At 35.3% G+C, this 17,785-nt stretch overlaps 2 protein-coding genes and 1 pseudogene across 3 annotated transcripts; 2 read left to right on the plus strand and 1 right to left on the minus strand.

Moving 5' to 3' along the window:
- Positions 1-969: 969 nt before the first annotated feature.
- Positions 970-7,741, plus strand: LOC110704949 (BRCA1-associated protein). 2 transcript variants are annotated; one of them, XR_002508027.1, is made up of 12 exons: positions 970-1,289; positions 2,895-3,010; positions 3,106-3,214; positions 3,311-3,425; positions 4,035-4,132; positions 4,661-4,767; positions 4,991-5,240; positions 5,341-5,394; positions 5,508-5,668; positions 5,793-5,857; positions 7,074-7,128; positions 7,240-7,417. XR_002508027.1 is itself a non-coding variant. In XM_021882760.1 (12 exons), exons 1-12 carry the CDS (start codon positions 1,029-1,031, stop codon positions 7,384-7,386), a joined length of 1,521 nt encoding a protein of 506 aa, XP_021738452.1. In that variant the 5' UTR covers positions 971-1,028; the 3' UTR covers positions 7,387-7,741. The 2 variants fall into 2 exon arrangements, 1 of the variants encoding a protein (XP_021738452.1); XM_021882760.1 differs by having other exon boundaries at positions 971-1,289; positions 5,508-5,651; positions 7,240-7,741.
- A 209-nt stretch (positions 7,742-7,950) lies between these two features.
- On the plus strand, positions 7,951-11,762 carry LOC110704950 (annotated as a pseudogene).
- Positions 11,763-12,232: 470 nt separating this feature from the next.
- LOC110704951 (APO protein 2, chloroplastic-like) lies at positions 12,233-17,482 on the minus strand. Its single transcript, XM_021882761.1, has 5 exons — positions 17,119-17,482; positions 15,846-15,907; positions 15,261-15,421; positions 13,710-14,059; positions 12,233-13,253 (listed from the first exon to the last, which is right to left on the minus strand). The coding sequence occupies exons 2-5, from the start codon at positions 15,892-15,894 to the stop codon at positions 12,422-12,424; spliced, it is 1,392 nt and encodes a 463-aa protein (XP_021738453.1). The 5' UTR covers positions 15,895-15,907; positions 17,119-17,482; the 3' UTR covers positions 12,233-12,421.
- Between the last annotated feature and the right edge of the window lie 303 nt (positions 17,483-17,785).

Genomic DNA, 17,785 nt, shown 5'->3' on the forward strand with positions numbered 1-17,785 from the left:
AATCAAACAAACCGTGCATCGCGCGGGATTCATCTAGTTAGTGTCAATAGGAGAGTATTTGCTTTACATCTTTACCAAAATAAAGTCATACTACTTGGTAGGGGTGTGCAAAAAAAAAAAAAAAAAAAAAAAACGTAACCGTTAACCGGTATAACCAATAAATTTAATAGGGTAATTAATCGAACTGTTAAAATTTAATGGTTATGGTTAACCGAACTGTTAAATGTAGCGGTTAACAGTTACGGTTACAGTTTTGAGTAAACGGTTAACCATCGATTAATCGTTTTGATTTAAAAAATATTTTTATTTACTTTCTTTGGAAAAATATATATATAATCATGCAAGTTTCTTCTAAGTGAATCTTTATAGGTTTGTATCCAACTAATTCGAACTTATTATTGTTTATAGTTAACTATGTATTAGGCTTGAAACTATTAAAAGAGAAAAAAAGTAATGATTTAAAATTTAATTAATGGTTCGCGGTTAACTGGTAACCGTACCATTAAGGAACGGTTAACCTTGATTTTTGGTAATCGCTCTAACAGTTAACAGTATCGTTAATGCTTAACGATACAGATAACCTAATGTGAACGACCCTACTACTCGTAATAGTGATTTGTTTTTAAAACTGCTTTTGTTGACCTTTTATGACTCTATGTAAACAAAACCCGACTAGCTCAATCAGAGAGGATCTTGTTCCCATTCGTAAATCACTAGAAGTAAATCGTGATGAGATGCTTAAAGAGTTGTGATTTGTGACCGCAGAGTACAAAGTTACATGTGTGGTTGGCTACGCCGTGTGGCCAGAATTATCCCTAACCGATCGAGTAATCCCTAATCGACCTAAGTAACCCCTAAATAATTAACTAGTAACCCTTGAATAAGCAACCCGACGGAAAGACCCTAGTGACAGAATGGTCCAACACCACCTACCAATCTACCATCGTACCTTATAAATATTCATCGTCTACACATTTTCAATTCGCAAATTTCTCTCTTTAAACTCAATACTTAAAATCATCCCAAAAATGGCGGAAGCAACCTCTGCAAGCGCCAGCACGTCTCCCACCACCGAACCACCGCAAAGCAGTTTAACCTCTCCTCTTCCTCCTCCTCCACCGGCGCCGGCGATTATAGTTTCCGGCGACTCTTCGTCGCAACTCTCCGGTAGCAGCATCTCTACTCAAACCTTGTCGTTTTCCTCCGGAAACCCTAGAATTGAAGAAACTCGAGGTGTCATGCATTTTTTCTCCAATGATGTTTCTTCTCCCTCACTTTCCCTTCTTCCGGTATACTTTCTCTCCATTTTTAATTTTGCTCTGAGTTTTTGCTGATTTTATGAATTTTAAGGGTTTAATTGGTCTAATTGAGTTGTTTGTTTGATAATTTAGCTTTGTGGAATCAAATATGTTGGTTCATATGATGTAATTACAATTTTTGATGGAATTAATTTTGGAGAGAGAAAAAATGGCTTAGTTTGAAGTGTGTATTAGATCATCAAAGCTGGAAATGTATCTTGATATCGATTTTCGAACAATTTATCAAGGAATTTTAATGTGAACAATTGGGTTAGGTTAATTTTTAAATTACCACCCAAAAATATAACCAATTTCGAACTAACCACCCATTTAATTTTTTATTTTAAATTACCACCCCTTAAATTAAATAAATGCTCAGATTACCACCCATTTCAAAAATCCGGTGGATTTTCCGTCTGTAGGCCCCGCCTAACAATTATTTTGACCCTTTTAACTGATTTTTTTCCCGATTTTCTCTTTAAAAACGCTCTCTAAACTTTTATTCATATTTCCTTCACCAAATTCTACCAAATTTCAAAGAGAAAATGTGAATTGAAGTTAGGGGAACCTTTTTAAAGAGAAAAATAGAGGGGAAAATCAGTTAAAAGGGTCAAAATAAGCGTTAGGTGGGGCCCACAGACGGAAAATCCATCGAATTTTAAAATGGGTGGTAATCTGAGCATTTATTTAATTTAAGGGGTGGTAATTTAAAATAAAAAATTAAACGGGTGGTTAGTTCAAATATGGATACATTTTTGGGTGGTAATTTAAAAATTTTCAATTGGGTTATGTAGTTTGTACTTGGTGTCTTGGTATGCATTAGTGTTATGGAACCAAGTTGTAAGATTACAATTAGGTTGTCTTGGTCTTGCCACCACCCCTCCCTGTTCTGCACTAGATTGGAGTCTTATTGGAGCTTTTAGAATAATACTACTTCGTACTATTGCGATCTTGCTAGATAGTATTATACCTTGTACTCCCTCCATCATGAATTCATCCTCTCTAAGTGAAACTTTGTAGACTTTGAGGTTGATTTTTGATAATTTGTATATTCCATTATTCTTGATTGGGGTTTTGTCTGAATGTATTGTGTTATTGTTGGGAGTCTTGAGACATCGAAACTATAAATGAATTGCTTGACTTTGAAGTCCTACAAGAAGTGTTGTTGTTGTTTCACTAGTATAACGCTAGGGTCACTTTCTGTCATAAAATTTTATTAGGGGCATCTTATCCTATCATGATTATGAATGTGGTATTGTTGGAGATGTTTAAAATTTGATTTTTTTTTTAAAGTCGGGGAGTAAGTTTTTTGAAACTGTAGAACAAATTAAAAGATTAAACAGCATAACAGTCTTGGAAAAGCAATAATTTTCTGTCCTTTTGGGTATAAGGAGAAAAAGGATGGGTGTTCCAGAGTCAAATTAATGAATTACAGCAATAAGTATATTCTTTAGTTTTCATGGAATCCTGTACATTCTTGCTGTGATGGACTGATGGTTACAAACCTTCATAATGATCTTCAAAATTTGTTACAAGTTCCATCACATTTTGATAATTATTTTAAGAAAGACCTAACCCACTCGTGATGATGCTTAGGTTGGCAGAAAACCTCTTGTATGTGTTCTTGGGGTTCCAAATCACATGACTTATGCAGATTTTTGCCGGTTTTCTGGTTCTTTTATCCAGCATATGCTTGAAATGCGGATTGTCAGGTGAGAAGTTTACATCTTAAGGGATTTCTTGTGTGATGTTTCATTTTCTATGCGTACTTATTGAATGTGTTCTGACTGTTATGTGTTCTGTCAAGGAATGATGAAATGGAGGACAGATATATTGTTCTGATTAGATTTGACAGTCAGGACTCAACAGATGGGTTCTACAAGCATTTCAATGGGCAAACATATTCATCTTTGGAGGTTGTTGACTTCAAAAACTTTTCTTTAAGTGTATGCAAAGTATTTTACATCTTTTTACCTTCTTTTTTGGTAAATTCTGACTGCTTATTTCTCTAGCCAGAAGCTTGTCATGTGCATTTTATCATTGATGTGCAATACACGGGCTCTATTGAACATGGACAAGCTTCTCTTGGGAACTCAACTGAGCAACCTACATGTCCAGTATGTTTAGGTATGTTTATCAGTTTTATGTATTTTTATGGCATATCTCTGTATTTCTTTTCACAAATTTTGTAGATTTGTTGCTACTATTGCATTGAATAATATTAAAATAACTAGTGTAAACATAAACCAAGTGGAACTTCTTTTTTTTTTTTTTTTTTAATTTTAAGATTATTTTCTCCTCCCTCTTTAGCATCTTAATTTTCTCATCAATCAATGTCTTGCTCCAAGCAAACTAGTGCAGAACTAATGGGAGTATTTAACCTTCTCCTGGATTAACCTAGATGCTTAGGAGCATTTATCAATTGAGGGTCGTACTAATGAGGCAATGTTGGCAGTTACCTTGTACATTCTTGGTGGATTTTGTTGAATAGACTAAAACTTGTGAATCACATTTTAGAAGTACATGACTTTTAGTTTTTTATTTTTAATCATCTTGTGTGAATATTTAATCACTAGAATTTGTTGACATATGACATGATTTGTTTACACAAAAGCATATAATTACACATACATGTCCGTACCACTAAAATTTATGTGGAAATGGCCATAAGCTTTGTCTTCTTTGCTTTTGCCCCTTGGCTTTTATGGTCTTTCTAAATGTTTGCTTACATGGCAGAGAGATTGGATCAAGAAACCAATGGAATTCTCACAACCATTTGCAATCATTCTTTCCACTGCTCCTGCATCTCTAAGTGGACAGATTCTTCTTGTCCTGTAAGCTTAATCTTTTTTGAATTTTACTACAATTTTGTTGTGTGCTATTGGTGTACTTATGTTGCTCATTCTTTAAGAACTGAAAATTGATGTCACGTGCTTAGAGTTCAGACTCCCCAAATAAAACTTTGTAACTTTTATGTGTGTTGATTACTCTATTTCTATTTGAGTATATTTTGTGCAATTGCGCCTATAGCTTAAGTGCTTATTTTATTGAAATACTTCTATAAATCAGAATTTTCTTATAACTAATGAGTAACATTTTGTTTTTTCTACCAAGCATATAATCCAGGGTTGTGAAATTTTGGTGATTCAGTTTTACCTTCCCCCAAACCCCAAGAGTGGTAGTTGTCTTGTTGGTTTCCTGCTTTGTGATTTTGCTAGCTTGAAATTGTTAGGAGATTTATTGATCATTGTTTTGCCTTTCCTGTTCTGGAATTAGAGGTACCAACCCTGGAATATCAACCTTTTGTGTGCTGCTAAGGTATTGCTGATTCTAATCATTACTCTGTTATGGTCATCATATAGGTTTGTCGATATTGCCAGCAGCAACCTGATAATTCAACATGTTTCGTTTGTCAAACCTCAGAGAATTTGTGGATATGCGTAATATGTGGTTTTGTGGGTTGTGGAAGGTAATAACTCTTTTTCTGTTATGAGAAAATTTTTGCATTGTATAACCCCGAGTTTCAACTTTCAAGTAGCTAATGCTAAGAAACTGTTATCATTATTCAAATGGCCAAAGGAACGTAAAGAAAAAAAATCAAAATAAAAACATCAAACAGTATATGTAATCCTGTCAAATAGACAAGATATTCTAATTGTTATAATTTTCTGACCAGGAAGCGTTTAATCCAGGTATAAAGAGGGCCATGCTATTATGCATTGGAAAGAAACACAGCACTGTTATTCCCTGGACTTGGAAACTAGGCGTGTTTGGGACTATGTTGGTGACAACTATGTGCACCGTTTAATACAGTCCAAAACTGATGGGAAGTTGGTTGAACTTAATGTTCCTTGTTCACATGCTACGCATGGCTGTGGAAGCTGTGAATGTAGTGGGGATCCTGGAATAAACGATGCTATTGTAAATAGTAAAGTTGAAGCTGTATGTTTTTTTTTGTTTTCTTAATTTAAAGCTATAGATCTTTGGTTTGTTGCTGCAAATTGCAGAGATTAAATTTCCCTGCACTTGGTTGTCTTACCAGATCGTAAATGAATACAATGAGCTTCTTTCCACACAGCTTGAGAATCAAAAATTGGTGAGGGCACCTAATGAATTTGTTTTACTATGTCTTGTGCATTGTTCTTTGTGAAATGATAAGTGTGCCATTTCTTGATCTGACTAGATCATTATTTTGGTTTGAATTTGCAGTATTTTGAATCTTTGTTGCAAGAGATTAAAGAAGAGACTGAAAAAGATATAGCTGAAGCTGTTGGCAAGGCTGTGAGCTTGAAATTGCAGAAATTGCAAGCAAAATTGGATAGATGTATCAAAGAAAAGAAATTTCTGGATGATGTATGTGTCCGACTCAGGTTCTGGCTAATAGCTGGATAGATTTCTTGTGCTAGCTTTTGTCATCTATGAATATATTTGTTTATATTTTCGGTGGTTTTACGAACATGAACTTAGACCCTTGTGTTCAATGATTGATTGCAGATTAATGAAAATCTATTGAAAAATCAAGAGATTTGGAAAATTAAGATACAGGAGATTGAGGAAAGGTAATTCCAATTTCTTACCTTGCTTCAATATATTATGATTGTGGGAAATCGTCAAACAATTGTTGATGTAGGGATCCTCCTTTTTATATTTTATACCACAGGATGCTACATTCTACCATAACATTTGCATTTACCAATCACCTCTGACACAAAATGGTTTTGTTCAAAGTTGATGATGTATCAAAATCAGGAGATGGATGTGTGATGAATTGTAAATGGTGACACATGACCCTGACCTTGTTATGGACCTTCTGTGAATTAAATTCCTTGTTTGTTCTGATGTACGTCGAGTACAACTGTACAAGTTTAGGAACTAATATTAACGTTCCATGGATGAATCAGTTTGTGTCTGACTGGGTTTTACTTGTGCATTTAACTGTGTTTTTGACACAAATAACAGTTTGTGCTTTCTTTTTTTTTGTTTTGAGTGTGCAATATCGATGTGGTCGTTGAGTGTAAGAAAAAAGTGGATAAAGAGAGGGGGTGTAAATATTGTAGGGTAACAGGGGTAAGGTAGTAAATGAGATTATTCATAAATAGAATTATGCAAAAGTGTAAAGGACTTTGGAATAGCAAAAATGGAAAGTGCAAAGAACTTTCAGGAACAGAGCTAGTAATGAATAACACCAAGAAAATTAGAGGGGGGGGGGGATATAGTGGGAGTAGTTGCCTTAAAGAAGCATAACCTCGATGCTTGTAACCTTTTCCATTCTTTGAAAAATTCTTAAGTAAGTGAATTTTTGATCTTGTGATTACTTGTTTACTCGCTAATTGGCTTAGCAGAGGTAATTGTTTCTATCTTGTTTGTTTGAATGCTTCAGCATAATGCTTCTGTAAACTAGTGTAATAACTGTTTTTTGAGTTCCCAATTGTTATATCTGTTGAAGAGATTAATTGGTGGTGGTGGGTGAGCTCAATTGAAGGTGCTTTTGAAGCTTGACTGAGTGATGTAATAAACCCCTGGGAGACGGGCTGGGAAACTTACTTTTTCCTGGGGAAAGTTGAAAATTCGTAGGCTTGAATATTTTTGGAAGAGTGCTTTCACCTACATGTTTATTTTCACTCTGCTTTATTATTGATGAAGTTTCTGCTACATTGTATTATGAATATATCCCATTTTGATGGTATCCTTACAGTACAGAGTTAGTTGTTTCTTTTGCAAGTCGAATGATGTTGCATAGGGCTACTGAAGTGTACAATTTATATGTTGCTGCAGGGAGGAGAAAGCTGTGAGACTGAAGGATGAAAAAATACGAGATCTTGAAGAACAGGTTTGTCATTTTGTTAAAATGGTCATCTTCCAGGATGTTCCTTCTGTTTTGGCCTAGCTACCTTTGGAGCATCTGATGATAACTCTCGTGCAATCTTCTGTGTCATTGCAGCTTAAAGACTTGATGTTGCACCTTGAAGCAGGGCAAGCAGTGGAGCAGCTATCCATTTCTGATGAAGTAGATGATGGTGCTGTTTTGAAGTTAGGAGGTGAATCCTCTACCAGAGCCATCAAATCTAAGAACCGGAAGAAGAGGTGAAGCAATTAGTTCAATCTATGGCAAAGATAGCTTTAATGGGGGATGATACTTTGTTTGCACAGTCACTTGGATTGAAATGGGTGAACCAGAGTTTGTTATACGTAAATATAAGTGCGTGTTCTGGTAGTTTCTTAGATAACAGAATACAGGAGTAGCAATATTGAACATTATGGCTTGTCAAAAAAAAAAAAAAAAAAAAAATGTTGAACATTATGGTCTTCACTGGCATGAAGTCTCTAAACTTTCTTGAAGCATTCTGCCCTAAGGTCAGGCTGGTGATGTCGCTGTTACATACATTTGCTAATTAGCTTTTGAGCTTATATTAAGGTACTGACTGTACAGCTATTTAGTGATATACTGTTATCTGGTAACCTTGCAAATTGTAGTAGATGTGAGGGTGTTGTGTGTTAAATACTATGAAGTATTCGATTAGTTACTGGAAAGAAAAAGATTTTCCTGACATTCTAACGAGGGTCTTATACAACATTTGCATCATATTCATACGTATAATTTTGTTAAGAGAAACTTATGCTAGACAAAGTAGACATAAACTGGTACAAATCTTAGTGAGATAGAGTGATTGTTTGGTTGAAGATGGATTAATTTGAATCCTGTCAAAATTGTGGTTTAAAAAGCCTGGTTTTTCATTTCAATTTTAATTCTCAATTTCTCATCCATCGTTCTCTAAACTTGAGTAAACTCCTTTCAACCATGTCAACCACTAGACCTCAATTGCCATAATATAAGACTCACGGCTAAAAATTTAAAATTTAAAAATTAAAATAAAAAAATAATAATAAATTGTGTTGAAGTTTGAAAATCAATTTCTAATCAAGGGAGTAGGGAGCAAGAATATATATTGTTTTTTCTGAAAAAATCAAAACTATTCAAGGCATTTCTTTTGAACTTTTATTTTGGGATTTCTTAGTAAATTTTCAACAATAAAAGTTATAGCTTCAACAAACAAATTCTCAACTACAAGTAAAAGCAAAATTGGTCTTAACACCTTGAATTATAGCTTAGGTGCATTTTGCACCTCGAACAAAAAATTATGCTTAGATTCCCTAGATATTACAACATAGGAGGAGGACACGGGTGTTAAGAAGAAAAGAGAGATTGAGGGGAATAAGGAGGGATCTATGTGGTAAAAAGAGAGGAAACGTGTATAATTAGGGAAATGTTACAGTACTTATTAATTTATTTACAATTGTTAATGTAGGGCAATACAACCATAAGTATCAAAATTTTATTATTTGTCTCATAAATGATCATGCATATAAGGTAAGTAAAAAAATCTAAAAATAATTTTAACAAAGAATAAAAACGGTAAAAATCTCCATAATTACCAAAGATAAGATCAAATCACCCGCCAAAAAAAAAAAATTAAAACTCCCAAAATTAAGTACTCTGTTTTATAAAAGCTCCGACTACTATGTCCTATATATACTGCTTAATTCTTGATCAAACCCACCAAAAATCAAACCTCCATTTTCAACACCAACACAAAATCATTAAAAACCTTCAAAAACTCTCCCAAAAACAACTAAACCATGATAATCCCAATATACAAAATAGCAAGACCTTCAGAATACTTGGCCATAACAGGCTGGAAAATCCAAGACATTAAACTAGCCAAGAAAGCTCTCATTCTTCCCGGCCAACGCTACGTTCGTGTCAATGTATCACCTGTCAACTACACTTTCAATGTCCAAGCCATGAGTGCAGAGAAGCTCCCTTTTGTGCTCCCTGCAGTCTTCACTATCGGCCCTCGAGTCGATGATGATCATCATGCTTGTCTTGTTCTGTATGCTAAGCTCATGGCACCCCATGACATGAACTCTGATCATGTTCATCAACTTGTTCAGGGTATTATCGAAGGCGAAACTCGGTTTCTTGCTGCTACTATGACTATGGAAGAGGTGTTTAAGGGTACTAAAGAGTTTAAGAAGGAAGTGTTTGAGAAAGTTCAGTTGGAGTTGAATCAGTTTGGACTTTTTATCTATAATGCTAATATTAAGCAGCTTGTTGATGTTCCTGGTCATGAGTATTTTTCTTACTTGGGTCAGAAGACTCAAATGGAGGCTGCTAATCAAGCTAAGGTAACATTTTCTTGATTCTTGGAATTTTGATTTATGGGTTTTTTTGGTTTTGTTTTTATTTTGTTGTAATTCTTGAAGATTTTGATCCGGGGTTTAATTTGATTAGACAAAAAATTTGTTGAATTGGGATTTTTGTGTTTTTAAATGACTTGAAAGTGCAATGTTTATTGAAATTTTTGCATGAGATACAATGTTTATTGAGTAATTGTTAATTGGGGAAATATTAGAAATTCAGAAGAAAAAAAAAAAAGAAAGAAAGTGGAATTGTAATAATCTTGAATTGCTAGTAAAATTGTAACGTAGTATATTTTCTAGTGTTAATGATACCATGTTGTTTAAGTCCAAGAAAATATGTTAATTAAGCAGACTTATGTTAGTATGTTATTGAATTTTGGAAAATATATATGATTGATCTGATTTTAGTATGTGTTTGTATGTTAAGGTGGATGTTGCAGAGGCGAAGATGAAAGGGGAGGTAGGAGCAAAGCAAAGGGAAGGGGAAACAGCGCAAAATGCAGCGAAAATTGATGCAGAAACTAAGATCATATCCCTTCAGAGGCAAGGAGAAGGCAAGAAGGCAGAAGTCAAGGTTAAGAGTGAGATTAAGATATTTGAGAACCAGAAGGAGGCTGATGTTGCTAAAGCAAATGCCGAGCTTGCTGCTTTGAAGGCTGGTTGGTCTAAGTCGGCTCAGTTGGCAGAAGTTGAGGCTGCGCAGGTTGTTTCCCTTCGAGGGGCCGAGTTGCAGGTTGAGGTGGAGAAGAAGAATGCTCTCACAAGGACTGAAAAACTTAGGGCTGACCTCCTCAGTAAAGCCACTGTTGAGTATGACATCAAGGTACTGATTCTAATGAATTTTTGCTAACCTTGTTATGAGCATATGATTAACATTTTGTTTTTCTTATCTAGTTCAGGTTTTTTTACTGAGGTTATTAGCTAGCCATTAACAATTTTATCCTTTTGTGCAAGTATTTATCTAGTTGATGTTTATGCTTATGTAATGATATTATTTCTTTGTTATATATTTGCTAGCTCTGTAGAATTATTGATGATAAAACTTGTATGTTATTGATGCTATGTTAGAATCTCTTTGCCTCTGAATTTCCATACCTGTTGAATTTGGTGAAAAGGTCATAATTTGCAGTTTAAGATAAGCCAAGTTTTTGTTGGTTAGTTTGTAATTTGGTTGTACATGATACCTTGAGCAATGTGAAGAGTATGCCCATCTTTTACAAAGGATTTGAGAAATTTTGTCAAATTCTTGAGTATGAACCATATGAGGTAAGGATATTGAATTGTTATAGCATTAATCCAAAAATGAATGAAGTAGTACAAATTTTAGCATAAAGTAATTATCTTCAGAGTTGAGGGCACCTTAAAGTTGAAATGCTAACCAAATCTGGTAATGGAAATATGAGCTGCATGCAATTCTGACCCTGTGACACATTCTGTTTGCACTGTGTTTTGCAAAATAAGCTTCTATCTGGATACTATATCTTGTTGCTTCCTTCTTCTCAACTTCCTATGCTGTGAAAAGGCGTGTGGCAATGTAATGATTTTAAGGCTTAATCCCATTCACTGATCTTAATAAATACCAGTACTTTAAATGACAGAAGATACTAATATCAGAAATAAATGTGAGTAATAATTTTCTGTTTAATCTCCTTGTGTTACTTCTTGCTTTGAATTAACATGCAAACTCTTGGTTTATCAGGTTCAAGAAGCTAATAGAAACCTATACAACAACCAAAGAGAAGCGGATGCGATTCTCTAGAGGATGCAAAAGCAAGCTGAGGCAGTAAAGGCATCAGCAGATGCTGCCTTCTACACTCGCCAGCAAGGAGCTGATGCAGAACTCTATGGCAAGAAGAAAGAGGCGGAGGGAATCTCGGCCCTTGCTCAAGCCCAAGGATATCACCTCATTACCCTTCTCAAGGCCCTTGATGGAAACTATGCAGCATTGAGGGACTACATGATGATCAATTCTGGAACATTCCAAGAGATGGCTAAGATAAATGCTGACGCTGTGCAGGGTTTGCAACCAAAGATCAGCATCTGGTCACAGGATCTGGTGGGGCCACCTTGGGGGGTGGAAATGGGTCTGGTGGATCCATGAGAGATGTGGCCGAGATCTACAGCATGCTGCCGCCACTAGTGAAGACGGTCAACGAACAGACTGGGATGCTGCCTCCTGCTTGGCTTGCCACTCTGACTGATGGCAATGGTTCTGTTGCTGGAACTGCCAAGTGAGGTGGCCTTTGAATACATGAACTTGACTCGTTAGCGGAGACTATCTAGTTTTTGTCACTAATTAGATGTTAGGTTATTGGAACATCATATTATGATGTACCCTGGTTTGTTTTGTTATATGCTGTTATACACATACATTCTAGGAAAATTTTTCTGGTTTTAATCCATACAATGATACGAACTACCATTTAGTTGCAAATTGTGTCCTGTTTATGATTGCAGTTTGCTCCTGGTTTTGTTATTCTTACAAAAACTCAACTAGATGTTTGTTTTGTGGCCTTGTTGTCTAGAAAATAATCTAAAAACAAAAGGAATACTGTTTGACTGTACGATTAATCATACAAGCTCTATAGCAGGAGCGTGTGCCCAAGGCTGGAGATATTATGCATGTTGAGAACATGAGAAGCCAGTTTATATACTATATAATTATCATAGGTTATGTTAAATGACATTTATTTTCCTGTAAAAACCAAGGTCTCATTGTAGAAAATATGAACTGATCTCACAGAAGAATGTTCGTAACTAATAAATACTTTGTAATTTATTAGCACAATCAAGACCTGACAGAATTGCTTAAGCTTACAGTGAGGCATCAATAGAACTGTAAGTTCTTAAATCTTAATGATACTGAATCATTCTTTTGCTAAAAGTACAACTCTAGACATGGTTCGTGGTGTCCATGAAACTCAAACCACCTTTTCAGCTTCCTCAACACTTAATGGAATTCCTATATCTAATCTCATAGTTGGCATATATTGCTCAGGAACTGCAGCCCCAGCTTGAACACACAATTCCACCACTGCAGGTGCCTGACCATAAAAGCTTCGAAGTTCCCGCTTCATTGGAGGACCATTGACATCCGGCACATGCCACACATATCTTGGGGGTATTAGGTCATCAAGTACTGCCCTTTGCCAACCATGCTGTCCATTCCGTTGCTGGTGCTTATAGGCTCCACAGTTTTGAGCCTTGTGCCCTGAAGAACCCACATGCACCTCGGGGCAATACCCACATACCCTAACTGGATACATTTTCATCAACTTATTGGCTCCTTTTCTCATCCTCTCCCATGCTAAAAGTGTTTCTTCAGCGAGTAAGACAGTTTCCTCAGCACTTGATGGGGGTACTATTTCTGCATCAGGAATTTCAGATAATATTGGAACTCTGGGAGTTTCTGGTTCAGGATCTGGCAAATGACTTTCATCTGCATCAATAAATTCATTTTTCCCAATTCGAATAACAGCCTTCCTTCGCCGCTTCACAGGGTATTCTGGAAGATTAACTCCAGCTTGGATGCAAAGTTCTACCACAGCAGGGATACGAGGAATCAAAAATCTTTCATCATGAGCAATACGCTTCCTGAGACGGTCATGCAGATGGTAAGAATCCACAGGGACTAAAATGTCTTCCACCACAACACCTCCCCAGTCATGACAACCATACCGACTTGATGCTCCTGGACCCCTACAAGACTTGAAAGGGTGCCCGACGGGTCCAACATGGATCTCATTGCAGCCTCTACACAGCCAATAAATTAAATAAAAATGAATACAAAAATCACTTGTAGTAATCAGAAAGAAGATTTTCTAATATTCCTTGGTTGTTATCTCATGTATGACCACAATTTCCTTTAGTTGCAACATGTGTTTTAATTAAATTCGTCGAGAATAAGAAGCCCCATACATAACAAGGACAATCTAGATATATGAGCATTACAATCATTATCCAGAATAAAATGTGCAGATGCATGCAACATTGATATATGATACTCTTCCAACTATCAGGTAGTTCGACTCTTTAGGACGACGACAAAATCAAGTGTTACAATACTTAACTACTCAAAATTACTTGTTCAGACATCGATAATAATCTTCATAAAAAAATGCTCACTACAGCCAAATTGCATAAATGGTATATGCAGGTACATGTAGAAACTAGCAAATTATAGAATAAGAATTTGACAAGAAATATTACTTGCATGCATGGACTTTCACAACTTTCAAGAGCTTCTTCAAATTATTTATCAATAAAATCCTCGCATTCAGGACATCATAAGCAACTGGTACTAGGCTCTTCACCAGCAGGCCATTCTTTGGTGGTGGCACAGGTTTCCTAGGCTGACCTCTGCTATTCTTTAATCTCTCTCTGGCTGCTCGCCTCAGCTCTACTATAGGAATTGGAAAAGGCTTCTTTTCCCTCTTTGAGTAATATTTAGGAAAATCAGCATTTTGGGGATGATCATTCTTAATGACCAAAGAAGAAGTATGGCTTGAACTTTGAGGCAGAATTCTATGCTTCAATAACAGTTTGGATAGATTGCCACACTAAAGGAAGAAAAATCAGAACAACAGAGTTAATCCAGAAACCCGAGCAAGCTAGTTACACGCATACACAGGGTACATAGAATATGTATTCAAGTAATTCAACCTATATCATGCTCAAAATTTTACAGAATGCAAAGGAAGATTACAAATTTACAACAACTCAAACTAATGACAATTACTTTTAAAAAATTTGTTCCAGGCTCTTCTAGGACCAAATATTGATGAGAACAGCAATCAGCTAAAATTTGAATTACAATAAATTGAGAGATGAGTATCAAAAGTGTTATAATATCATATTAGGCATCAGTTTTAGAGCACACAAAAAAGTTTAATTTGTTCTATAAAAACTATAACATACAAAGGAAGATGGTTGGGAAATGTGGATAGAGAGGTTTCTCCAGTTTTTTTAGTATCTTTTTGTTTTTTCCCTTAAATTCTTCTACTCTTGCATATGACTATTTTGCCTCCTACTATTCTAAATCTGAATTGCAATGAGGATGGACCAACTAGATTCAAGGAAAGAACGAAATAGAGAAAAGGGTGAAGGGTGACAGAAGATGTCAAAAGTATATTGGCCAGTGAATAAGATCATTTTTTCTAGGAAATTTCTGGAGATCCACTATTAACACTGTTGGTTTAAGCATTTGGTTTGTTGGTGCTAGCTTTATAAATAAATATCAAAGAAAAAAGGACAAATATTTTCAGAAGGGTGTGTTCCTACATATATTCTATCATACCATTCGTTCCATTTCCCTAAGAAAAATTCTAAACAATCAACTGTCTATAACATAGGGGCAGCCACTGATTACCAGTGCTTAAAGTCATAATGGAAACATGCAGGCAGCAAGATTCGCCAAAATACAGTGCCATCACATTTTTCTCCGCACCTCTTCCTTTTCCCAAAACACAGATTTTAAATTTTGCAGTCAGCAGAATGTGATGCAAATCTTTTTTTTTTTTTTTTTTTTGGCAGTAGATAATCATCTAGATCTCATTATTTCAAAAGAGTACAAAGCTGAAGAACTGAGGCCTCATCATGACCACTCACAGTTAGGTAAGATAACAAGCTATGACAATTTCAAAGAAGATAAAAAAGGGAACAGGGATTTGTAGAGTGGCAATGCAGAAGCAAATACAAGTTTCATTCATGTACCTAAAAACTTGAATCACAACACATACAACGACAAAAGGTGTAACATACCTTCAAATGATTAATAAAACCAAGATCAGAGTACCCATTGAGCTTCACAAACTCTGATTTTCTGCTGTAGGAAACACCGGGTAAAGTATTACGACTAAGCAAGACACAATCATTAAGGTAGCCTGAATTCATAGGGCATGCTTGTAGTTGAGATGAAGTCCCTGTAAGAATTATAAGATGGAATTATATGTGGAAAACATCTGATAATTTAGGAGCTTCACTTCCTGGCTTCCTGACAACTTTAACATGAAGGTACCAACTGGATTTTTCTTTTTTTTCTTTTTTTTTTTCTTTTTAATTATTTTTTTTTTAAAGGAGGTAGCAACTGGATTTGAATACACATCATGCACAAGTAGATAATTATTTACTCCAAGGAGGTTATGGCAAAGCGAAATCACCAAATATTTCTAGGATCACTTGCACAGCTCTGAGTTACAAAGGCCTCAAAAGACATAAATGCAGGTAGGGAGGTGACTAGTAAACTCTTCTCGGGAAACTTTTTAAGAGACTTAGCAAATGATGCAAAATTAGTTGTTCTGCATTCTGCTCAGCTAAGTTCTAGTACAGTAAAAGATAAAGGTGTACCTCCTAATGCTGGAGTCACTGAACTTGGCTGGAGAACCACCAATGGCATCACCAGGGATGGACTGAGTAAAGAACAAAAGGGTCATTTCCATCAGCATGAAAGTTTGAAATAATTTAACTTTGTTAACTCATTTCTGCTACCTTATGTCAAAGATTTATACAAAGAAAGCTCCAGGGAAACAACAAACAAACAGACAAAGATCAATACTCAAAGCAAAGTCTCTATTACCATAACTTCAATTGTAACTACACAATAACTGAAGGACTGAAGGTTGTATGAGACTTCATCATAATAATGAATCTGATCCATCAACATGTATGTAATTTTATCGCCTTTGCACTAAAGAGTTTCAACTGATAATCAGGTTAGAAACTTGAGCTGTACCCTTTCTTAATCAAACATAAAACCAAATAATAATACATAAATGGTCCTAGCTTCTTATATTTTGTTAATTTCCCAATTTCACATGAAATTCTTTATGATGCAATTCTCAAGAGTTAATAATTGAAATTTTACTATATTCACAAATACACATCCAGTTCATATTCTTAGGAATTTCTACTTCCTATAGAATGCGAAAGCTGTTTATAAAATATAAAGCCTGGCAACTGAAGAATTTCGAAAGAAGTCAATCAATCATTGTATCACACTCATTAATTATGGAATGGCATTTTCCTTACAACTTTATCTCCCAATATCCAACCAAACAACCATTCATTTTAAACCGAAATCAGGAACTTACTTCCCCTCAAGCCCTAACTACAGACAGGAAGATGATAACCATTGAATTATATTCCAAATTTGACACTTATATCTGCAACAATGAACCCCTTTCTCTATACATTACTTCTTTTTCAATTTTTTCTACGAAATTCCCCTTATTATTGGCATCCTCGTAAAACTACTCTTTTCGTCCGGATATAGTTGTCACATCACACATTCAAATTACACTATCAACGTGACTATTAAGTATTAACCCGGATAGAGGAAATAATAAGCGCTCGGTAGTGTGTTATAAACCGGAAGAAAGAACAATAGCAATCAACTAACAACCTCCAAAATAATCAAAAAATTATTCCACTGAATTCCTAATTGTTTTCATCAATTTATCAGTAAACATGAATTAGATGCCTTTCCAGAACAAAATCAAATACAAGTAAAAGTATTTTATAAATTACATACTTTTATCTACACAATAAAAACAAAACTTTATACAAAAAATTCCAACTTATTATTGCAGTTTCAATAAATAACTTAAGCTTAAAATCATACCTCCTTATTCGTCACTGAAGTTCCAATTTTTTTTCAAATGGGAAAGTTTGAACAATAAAAAGGGTTGTGGATTCAGTATTGGCAACAAATGAGTAGCTCCAAATTGACGTAGTTCAATTCAACTTGAATTTAGCTGGGTAATCTTTAATTAAACCAATGAATAATTACTGTTTCTGGGTATTTTTTGGAAATCGGGGTTGAATTGAAGAAACAGAGCAAAAGCACATAAGGAACAAGAAAAGAGACTGAGCAAACAAATGAGTTGAGAGAGATTGTGGCCTTTATTGAGGGAATAAGAAGATAATACTCCGTAAGATAGAAAAAGAGGATAGTAAGAAAAAAATGGTGTAATGGACTAGTGGTGTATTTTTTTCCTTCTTTATTTGGGATCAAAATCACAGCCTTAAAGATTAATCCGTATGCGTAATTTAAGAAATGCTTATAGGTAATGTACGTATTAATGTATCATAATTATGGGCACAAGTCATGTTATCACCACGCCACCACGTGCAGTGCTAGTATATCTCATGCTCAAGCGAGTCGTGCTTAGAACGAGCTAAGAAATAATCATGTCGTGTTAGACTCATGCTGCTCTTTTAAAATAAGAGCCCATAACCAATCTTATTCTTTGTAATAAGAATCCTTATGCTACACTGTGGGAAGTACA

The sequence above is a fragment of the Chenopodium quinoa genome, unplaced genomic scaffold, assembly GCF_001683475.1.
Source record: "Chenopodium quinoa cultivar QQ74 unplaced genomic scaffold, ASM168347v1, whole genome shotgun sequence".
Lineage (NCBI taxonomy): Eukaryota > Viridiplantae > Streptophyta > Magnoliopsida > Caryophyllales > Amaranthaceae > Chenopodium > Chenopodium quinoa.

Bases quoted from the DNA above. Each gene is read 5' to 3' on its own strand.
- LOC110704949 (XM_021882760.1), top strand. From the start codon at position 1,029: ATGGCGGAAGCAACCTCTGCAAGCGCCAGCACGTCTCCCACCACCGAA. The intron at 3,215-3,310 runs GTTGTTGACTTC...TTATTTCTCTAG, and splicing joins AAACATATTCATCTTTGGAG to CCAGAAGCTTGTCATGTGCA. The intron at 5,241-5,340 runs GTATGTTTTTTT...TTGTCTTACCAG, and splicing joins TAAATAGTAAAGTTGAAGCT to ATCGTAAATGAATACAATGA.
- LOC110704951 (XM_021882761.1), bottom strand. From the start codon at position 15,894: ATGCCATTGGTGGTTCTCCAGCCAAGTTCAGTGACTCCAGCATTAGGA. The intron at 14,060-15,260 runs GTATGTTACACC...TTCTTCCTTTAG, and splicing joins GTTTTATTAATCATTTGAAG to TGTGGCAATCTATCCAAACT. The intron at 13,254-13,709 runs GTAATATTTCTT...TTGGCTGTGTAG, and splicing joins GTGAAAGTCCATGCATGCAA to AGGCTGCAATGAGATCCATG.